The sequence below is a fragment of the Aythya ferina genome (genome assembly GCF_964211825.1).
Source record: "Aythya ferina genome assembly, chromosome: 9".
NCBI lineage: Eukaryota > Metazoa > Chordata > Aves > Anseriformes > Anatidae > Aythya > Aythya ferina.
In genome coordinates this window covers 21,208,231-21,217,461 of record NC_140305.1, presented here as the reverse complement: position 1 = coordinate 21,217,461, position 9,231 = coordinate 21,208,231, and the positions used below count along the sequence as shown (strand labels likewise).

Sequence of the window (9,231 nt, the reverse complement as noted above, 5' to 3'; positions counted from 1 at the left end):
TTCAAAGCGCTATACAAATATTAACTACTTTTTTGAGGAGCTAATTACTGAGGGAAAGACATTTATTGCTTTTTGTGAGCACACACATTGGGTGCATGCCAGGTATCCTTTGAAGGACCACACTGAACTTGCTGGGGCTGGGGCTTGCTTTGGGGGTTGTGGCTGGGACCTGCCTTCTGCTTGCCTGGTTTGTAGGGAGACACCAAGCTTAGGAGGACCCGGTAGCAGTGCTTCCCATCCTGACCCGTCACTGCAGCCAAAATCCACAAGGGGCTATTTCCAGATTCGCCCCTTCCAATCTCTACAGCAGTCTGTGCATAAATCCACTTGACTAATCAGCATGCATGAAATAATTGTTATATCCCACAGTCACAGTGACTTCAAAAGGTGCTGCTCAAAGATGTGAGCTTAAAAAACCTGCACAGAAAATAGGAAAAGGTGGGGAGGAAATCAAACGCGAATACAGATTCATTTAAAGCTCAGTAAGGAATGGATAAGGATAGCAAAAAAATTCAGAGTGAATTAATGCTGCCAAAGGATTTAAAGGGAATATGAAAGATACTTATTACATGAGCACTGGGGGAAGGCAAGCAAAAGTTGTAGAGAGAATGGATGTCTATTAATTAGTAAATTGGGGTGGGTGTGGAACTAATGATGGCTAGAATCTATCCTTAATGAGACGGATGAAAGAAATGTGAACAGTTCACAAATAAGGAAAAGCCAATAAAATATCTCTTCCTAGTCAACATGTGAGGAACTACTTGAGGGAAGATGAGCCTATAGATAAACCTGCTGATATGGATGAGCCCAGGATATTGGGGGAAGTGGTGAAAATACTGTACCCCACGTGATTCTCTCTCCTAAATTGTAAACATAAGATGTGGAGTGACTAAAGTATATACAGATGTGTAGAAAGAGAAACAAATGATCCCCAAAGGCTACTGCAAAATCTACCTTTCTAAAATAAAGAAATCAGCATCTTTTTGATATTTGGCAACGGTGAGGAATACAAAGGCAGTCGGTGCAATCTGCCCCCCAAAGGGTCCCCACAGCGGTCCCTGGGTGACTGTAGTCCCCTGTGACACAGGCCACTGCTGCCAGGCAGCTCACTGCTCCTAAATCTGTCACCAGGCTGCAGGCAGGAGGTCCCTGTCCTGGCCAGGCACCGTGCCACCACGGAGAGAGCCCTGGCAGGGAGGATGGTGCTTTTCAGATGGTGCTGAGCAAGGCACGCTGCTGCAGGGCCTGCCGAGGCACTTGGGGTGACCTTGCTGCAGGACGCGGGCAGTTGCTTTCAGGAGGTGGAGGGACCTCAAGCCCTGGCTCCAGCCCTCCAGGGAAATGGTGCCCCAGGTCTTCATGGAGCATCCCAGCCTGGACTTGATATTGTAAAGGCAGAACTCCCAATTAGCTGAGCCCACGGTGTAGGACTACCATAACAGTGACCCCAAACACCCATTTTTAGAGGTGCCCCTACACCCAGCTGCCTTGGAGGCAATTCTGGTCATGGATGTTTGGCACGCCTGAGAGCTGGCCCCGGCAGCACGAAGCCTCAGGCAGCATCGATCTAGCAAGAATAAATCTCTCCAGACAAACTTGATTGCTTTTTTGATAGAAACAGAAAATTAACAGATGAAGGGAATTCTGGAGCTGTAATATATTTGCATCTGAGTAGAGCGTTTGATACTGTGCCTCATGAAATCTTTCTAGAAAAATTAATTTAAATCAGCTTAGAAATGAGCATTGCCTTCTTGATTGAAAACAGGCTGGAAGGCTATGGAGAGAGTGGCAAAGCATGGAGCTGAAGATGAGGAGTCCATAGAAGAACCACAAAGCTCAGCTTTACAAGAAGTTTTAATTTGATGTCTTCACTGTTCGTGTAGAAATGGAGAAGGAGGCAACATGTTATTAAGGCATGCAGACGAGGTGACATTAGGAGGAACTAAAATCCTCCACAAAGGATGTGAACAGGTCCAGAGACAGAAGCAGCTGGGTAAGGACACTATAAAATGAATTTGGGGTTGGTTACAGCACAGGAGAATTTGACCAGTTTTCCTGCTCACTGGAGCAGAACAGATCAATCAGTTTTCACAGGCAGGAGGGAAGGAGGTTTCGGTTCATAATTCTGCCTGCCCACTTCTGCAGGTGTGAATATTGCCAGTCTGAAGACATAGGAAAATCCGCTTGTATCCCAGCTTCCTTCCTAAACAGCAAGTTCTGAATTACTCATCCAATTATACAATGTGCGTATTTTCTATGTTATTGACATAAGGCAGGGTTTTGACTTCCACACGGATGAGGGATGATGGATAAATGATGTTCAGACTCCACACTGCAGTCTCCAGGACAGATATGCAGATCCAGAATTACTCATAAAAAACAAATCTAGCATTTTAGAATCTGTCTGCCATACAGCTGAAGCAGAACAGAAGGTGAAACTTCATCTTTTCCCTCAAAACTCATGGGGACAAATGAGACCCAAGCCAGAAATGAGGCAGGGTGGCGGGGAGGGCAGTGGTGCGGGGCAGCCTGGGTTCAGCCCACCTCGATGGTGCTGTGCTGCTGCCACACCTGGAACATTGCCTTCAGTCCTGGGGAGCTCGTTAGCGAGAAGATGGTGAAAAATTGCAGGGAGTTCAGAGAAGAGCAACAAAAATTATCAAGGGGATGGAGAGATTCATTTGTAAGGAAAGATTAAAGGAGCTAAATCAGTACTGGAAGGACTGAATTTGTAATGTACTGTCACTCTGAGAAAAATGGCTTTGGAGAGACATTGCAGGCTAGAGCTGAACGATGTAAACACCAAAGACAGGGAAGAATTCAGTAGCTTGGAAGGGTGTAAAGGAAAGTACAAGAAGTCAGAAGCAAGGAAGGGGATGTACAGTGTGATAGCCATAAATGTTTCCTGACAGGGGAAGCCTCATAGTTTGCAATGCTTAAACTTAGAGCAAAGAAAAAGCAGATGTGCAATGGGGGTGCTCACACCGTGCCCCAGGAGGGCCAGAAGATCACCATGTGTCCTGCTGCTTTCAGTGGGTAAGGCACAGGTCCCTAGCTGGGAGTTAGACGACAGCACTGGCTGTATGAATATGTATGAGGCTATTGTTCGCTGTGAGCTGCGGTGACAGTATCATTTCCTCACATTATTTCAAATTTCCTCTAGTGAACATTTGTTCAGAATGAACAGTCTGGATTCAGGTCTCTGAGTCTTTTTTTTTTTTTTAATTTTCATTGATTGTCCGAGAGCTTTTATGCTTGGTGGTACTGTGAGACCAAACACGTGCACACAGGTTTCCTCCCCTGGTATGCACATGTAAAGTTTCCAGCTTAATCTCTCCCACTTGCAATCACTTGTTAGCGCTCTGCAGAAATGCATCTTTATGTTCTTAAGTGCAGCTGCTCAGTGCCAACAGCAACAAGCTCAGGGCAGAGATCTGTAATGCCTTGTCCAAGTTGATACACGTTATTCTTCAGGATTGCAGCCTCGTAGGGATTGTGTAGCTAATGCAACACAGCATCCTGTTTTTCTCATTTATTTTGTTTTACTTCATACTCTGCATTGCTTTCACCTCTCAAATATTGATTAAGTCAAGTCAAAGCCTTGTACTAATCAGAGTAGCAGGGTGTGCATTGTTATACACATGTACCCATTATAAGTCGGTTTTGTAAAGTAGTTTGGGAGCTATCTGTTTCTAGCAGTAGACAAGGGCTGCGTGTTTTAGCTGAGATCAGCTCTCAGGTTCAGTACCACCTAGGTTCTCTTTCACTAGTGATTTTCTATGCATTAGAAAATGTAGTCCGGTCCTCCCCTCTCCTCATGATGGTTAATTAGAGCAATTCACGTGAAGTAAATCAACTTCCACAAGTGATTAAAGAAAGGGAAGGATTGGGTAGGTACATAGCATCTAACATAGCATCTAAGCATTTAATAATGTACTATCTGAAGAAAACATGGAAAGAAATGAAATTGAACCTCTTTGTGGGTACTGGTTGTCCCAACCCGAAAAGCAGCAGCCCAGGAGAAGACAGGCACTCTTGTAGCACCAAGAGCTAAATTCTTCTTTCATTTATTTTACTGAAACTCCTTGAAATGAGCAGAGTTTGCAGAGAGCATACCTGGAGGGAGGGCACGGACCCTGCAACTGATGGGGCAACTTCTGCCTGCCCAGCTCCTGGCAGCTGCCGAGTGTGGATTTCTAATCTCTGCACAAAGCTGGAGATGTAGTCAAATGCCTCGGCATTAGTCATTTGTATTCTGCCTCCAGACACTTTCATTCCTCTTGCTTTGAGTAATATTTTTTCAACCTTGTCTTCTCATTAAAATTTCTTCTTCATTATAGAGCGTTTCAATATAATTTCCTCCTGAACTGAGCTCAGGGTACAGCCCAACTAATAAGAATTGCATGATCCGCATTATTATGCACACATAACCCATTATAATTGAATCTTATTCCACTTTAATTGCATGTGTTTACAAACACTGTATTCACTGCAACAGATTATGTATTTTAGTTGATTGTGCCATTAATGATTGAAAAGCCAGTGTCATTTTGCATTGAAACCATTTTTTGCTTGCATAACAAGTGACAACAGAAAACTTGTGCAGAGCCACAAGGTACGTTTCTAACTTTCTCCTCTTTATTTTTAACTGTTGAACAGAGCTCTGCCTCAAACTGAAGCGTACCTCCTCAGAAATGCAGCAGTTTGGATCACTCAAACTATCTTCAGGCTTCCACAGCATGGCAGGATTTTGGTCAAATACTCATTTGGGGTTGAATTTGGAGGCCAGATTTATTTCAGAAACAAATCCCTTGCTGTTGTCAGCACTCTACATCAGCCAGGCAAGCCCAGCACCTTTGAGCTCTACAAGCAAAGCTTTGCACCCTGAGCTCCCCCTTCCCCAGTGTGCTTTAATGCCCCCCCGACTGCCTGGTGCTTTGGTCAGTGCACTCGGGTCAGCAGATGCAAAATGATTTTGGAAATGTTGCTCCCGAGACTTCAGGTACTGAAGAGAATTGGAAAATTTGGCAGCACACTGTGCTGCTTTGGTGCAAGGTCAGTTAGATAAGGTCAGTCGGGATGTTAAATCTAGCCACTGCCCAGTTTGTCATCAGGTTTTATAACAGGAACAGGAGAGCCTGATAGACCAGAGTCTCCAGAAGAAAAAATATTAAAAACAAACCAGTATTTTAACCAAGATTTATAGAAAATGTATTTGTTTTTATGTGCCTTTTCTCAGACACATTTACCCTGTGTAGCATTAACTGAGATATATGTGCTACATCTGGGCTCTGTTCAGCTTTTTCCTTGCATAGCTTTATCCTGCGGCTCTCCAGGAACCTCTGCAGGGCACAGACTGCCCCTGAAGCTGCTCTTCAGCCACCAGTAACACCCTGCTGCAGATGCTGAGAGGCCCACCAACTGCAAGCAGCTCTCAGAGAGTCCTCAAAGCTAGCAATGCTTTTTGCCACCACTGCATCACAGGTCCAGTGGCTTTCCCTTGAGCTTCCCCTGTTACAGCATGTCTGTAACTGGGAGCTGATTTCGTGGCCCCAAACGTGCACATTGGCTTGTTAAATTTAATCGTCATTGAATAAAATACTGTTACACTAGTGGAGGAGAAAGAAGGGGTTTGTCTGAAGTGAAAGATGTTTTGGCAGAAATCAAAATGCAGGTGATGTGCTCAGCATCTTCAGGATGCGACTGTTTATGGCTTTGACAATAAATAATGCATCAGAGGCACTGACAAATGGAGCTTCACAAAACCCCACGGAGTAAATCAGCAGCTGTTAGCCAGGGCGGAGAGGCAGATGGGGCATAAAAAGGTTAAGCAACTTGACCAAGAGGATGGAGCAAGCCTGGGACAAAGCTCCTGTGATGCCCAGATCTCCGCTGGTAACCCCAATCCCATTTCCTTCCTGATTTTCTTTTGGCTGTTACCACCTGCTAGGAAGAGCCACCAGTAATGCATTTGGATGCTAAGTTGTCAGGAGGATGTGAAGGCAGGAGATAAATTAATGATTTTTGTGTTCTGTGTATGGATTTACAGAGAATCTCAGGATTTAATTTGGACACTTTCAGTTCTGCCATGCCTTTTTGGTTTCATCTATTGGATTTTTGATAACTATAAAGCCCTCCAGTGGGAATGGGGATTTGAATTGTTTTGGGGTGGAATTAAGCAATATAGCGCAATTCTGTGTTTATAGCAAGAAGGCTTTTGTTTTCTGCTTATAGGGATTTGGGCAGTAACTGTGCTCTTGTTATTAATCGTTGTGCATTATGAGTCATGGTAAACTTACTGCATTGTTTAAACTATTTTCCAGGCATCATAAAATGCTTAGAGGCTTCATATATCTTCAAGTGTGAGATATTGGCCACTATTACCCGGTTGTGTAAGGAGGGATGGTGGTAAGATTATATATCAGCAGGTGCACCAATAATGTGGAGGTGATCTTGCAGGCTTTTGTTTACTCTGATTTATGTCAGTTTGCTGCGACTTAAAAATGCTTTCAGCTGAACCAGTTTAATTCACACAGTCTGAATTCAGTGCAAGCAGGATATCATCGCTCTAGCTGCCTTGCCCCTTCTTCCTTCCTTCCTTGCACACTGTCTGTCCTGCTCGACTGGCCACGCCGTAGCAGGCAGTGCTGGTAAGGTTTGCACTTGAGTTGAGAATTATTTTTTTTTTGCTTTTAGGGTCGAGGATGCCCCACACCTCTCTTTTGCAAAGTTATTCCAAGCCTGTAGGCAGGACGTAGTGCTGATCCAATGCTTGCTGTCTTGTGACGAGAAGTGTGGCAGAAGTGAAAAGCATCACTGTTATCCCTGTCCTTTGAAACGTGGTCCCTAGGAGAGCTGACACTTGAAGGGTTCTCGCTATGTGGTGAGCTCTGCTGTCAGCTTGGGAAGCCAGGATCCAGGAACGGTGGCTCGCAGGTACTTTGTGCCACGCACTGAGGAGGTGAAGCTTTTGTCTGGGGAGCACGGCTCTGCAGAGCTCTGGAAGGAGCTGTTCCTGTGGCTCCAGGAGAAGAGGTGGTACAAGGTCAGAGCTTTTAGAAAGGGCAGAGAGAAAACAAACCCTGCAAACCTTGCCTGTGTGTATTTGCATGCATGTATACATATGCAAGCAAGTTTGTGGATATAATTAACTCCTAGGTGTCTGAATGCATTTGGACCCAGCTGAGGAATACATTTTCATCTTTGTGTGAATGTGACTGCATTAACCTTAAAAGAGGAAGGAGGAGGGATTTAAAGCACTGCAATAAGGCTGTATTGAGGATGAATCCCTTGCAAAATTCTTGTGCTAAATCAAACTCAGTTTTAGTTACATAAACTCATAAACTCTTGCATCACGCAAATGATTATCTTTATACTTTCATTACTGATAAATGGCCAAATGTGTCATCATTGTTTTTAAGCTGGCAAAGATATTTGCTCTCAGCCTGAGATGTTGTCTGCCAAGCTTCGGGACTGAAGCAGCTTTTTATGCTTGAAGCTTTGTACACACAAGCCTCTGTGCAAAAAAATAAAGAAGGGTTTATCGCTGACAAGTTGGCACAATCTTAACTAGCGTTGAGCAGCTGGAGAATCTGGAAAGCACATCAGAGTTGGAGTCAGTGGGGAAAAGAGGAAATTCTGCAAACAGTCACCAGATTCTTGCCATAAAAGGAACAAATTAAAGGTGAGCAGACAGTGCACTTCAAAGGTGGGACAGCTTGCAGAAGGCACAGCATGTTAGTAGGACCATTAGAAACCAGGTTGCAAAGTGATTAATGAACTGGAGTTGCTTTTTGGTTTTTGGGACCAGAAATCGATTGCATCCCAACAGGAACACCAGAGGTCTGAGTGCAGAAGTCAAGCCACCACTGAAAATCTGCACTCATGGCCCATGCTTTCTAAGCACCCTCCCTTCTTGCAGCAAACACTGATAATTTGAACTTTACAGCCAGGCTGCTTTACTGGGCTTTTAGTGGGGAAGGCTGGTGGAGGAGGGAAAAAAAAAAAAAAAGAAAAAGAAAAAGAAAACTGGGAGAACAGAATCAGTGGCATGCAGAGCTTAGACCTTCAAGAAAATGTGTAGAAGTGCATCAAGTGGGATGCTGGATGTGAGGAGAGCTCAGCTCCCAGCCCCAGGCATTCCCTGAAATCCTGGGAATGCCTGCGATGAGAACCTCCTGGCCATGGTGAGGGGTGACATCTCAGCACAAATGTTTCCCATTCCTGCTTTGCTGGGTGCTGCTAAGCTTCAGAGTGGCTTGGTGCTTTAAGCTGATGCTCAGAAACAAATGGAGGGGCTTTCAAGCACCAGAAATACCCAGCGATTAGCTCAACAGTGGCTAAAATAAAAGCAGCATCATGCATGGAAGAATATTTGGCATTTTTCCAGGCCTTCGCAAATACAAACCCCCATCAGTCTAAAGAAGCATTAGGAGTTTATGATGTGGAAATAACTGGCTGGTGTGTGACGCATTTCGAGCTTATGGTGAGCCATCTATTAGAAGAAAATGTTTTAGACATTCCGGGGCTGGACTCAACCTCACTGCTGCAGGCCAAATGCCATGAACATGAGGCGAGCGTTTCAGAAGGAGAATAGCCTGCCATGCACAAAGAGGGAAGAGATCAGGAAACATTAGACATAATTACTCCTCAGCTATTTAATACTCAGATGAGCTGATGGGGAGAAGTCTTCTGTAATAGCTGAGTTCGGGCAGCTTATATCTGCTGGGTGTCATCTTTGCTGGCTTCTCTCACTCTGAGGCGTCTACCAGATGGACAGAAACCTTTTACAGTTTGACCATTTGACTTGAAGCAAGCTCTCGGAGTAAAAGGGAATCTGCCGAAATGGCAAAAGTGAGTGAACCGTTTTCAGTGCATCTATTTTAGCAGCAACAACAAAGGCAGCTCCGTCATGTCCAGCAGTCAAGGTCAGCACGACCTTGGGTGTGAGCAGTAGCACCCTACCCACGCCGGTGGGGCTGGGTGATTCTGGAGAGCTGGGGATCTCCAAGCCCTCCACAGACACCACCCGGGTTTACATATACCTTCAGCAACAGAAAAATATTTGTTTTACAAATAAGCAAACTGAAACAAGGAATAGTCTTGCCCAAGAAGTCAACCAAACACTCAGCGACCACAGAGACTGCGGCTGCCAGTGCCTCTTTTAGCTGCATTCCCCCTGGGACCAAGCCAAGAAGTATCAGCGCCTACATTCACACGTACTCCTCAGTG

At 44.8% G+C, this 9,231-nt stretch overlaps 1 protein-coding gene across 5 annotated transcripts in view; it reads left to right on the top strand.

The window, feature by feature from the left end:
* Window positions 1-9,231, top strand: part of KCNMB2 (potassium calcium-activated channel subfamily M regulatory beta subunit 2) — a 130,647-nt gene that overhangs the window by 20,941 nt on the left and 100,475 nt on the right. The window contains exon 1 of one of the 5 annotated variants that reach the window (XM_084528809.1): window positions 4,452-6,408. The exons of the other annotated variants lie outside the window; for them this stretch is intronic. Coding sequence (XP_084384935.1) covers window positions 6,287-6,408 — 122 coding nt within the window. The 5' untranslated portion in view covers window positions 4,452-6,286. Of the gene's footprint in view, window positions 1-4,451; window positions 6,409-9,231 lie in introns of those variants that run through there. 5 annotated transcript variants of the gene reach the window in all.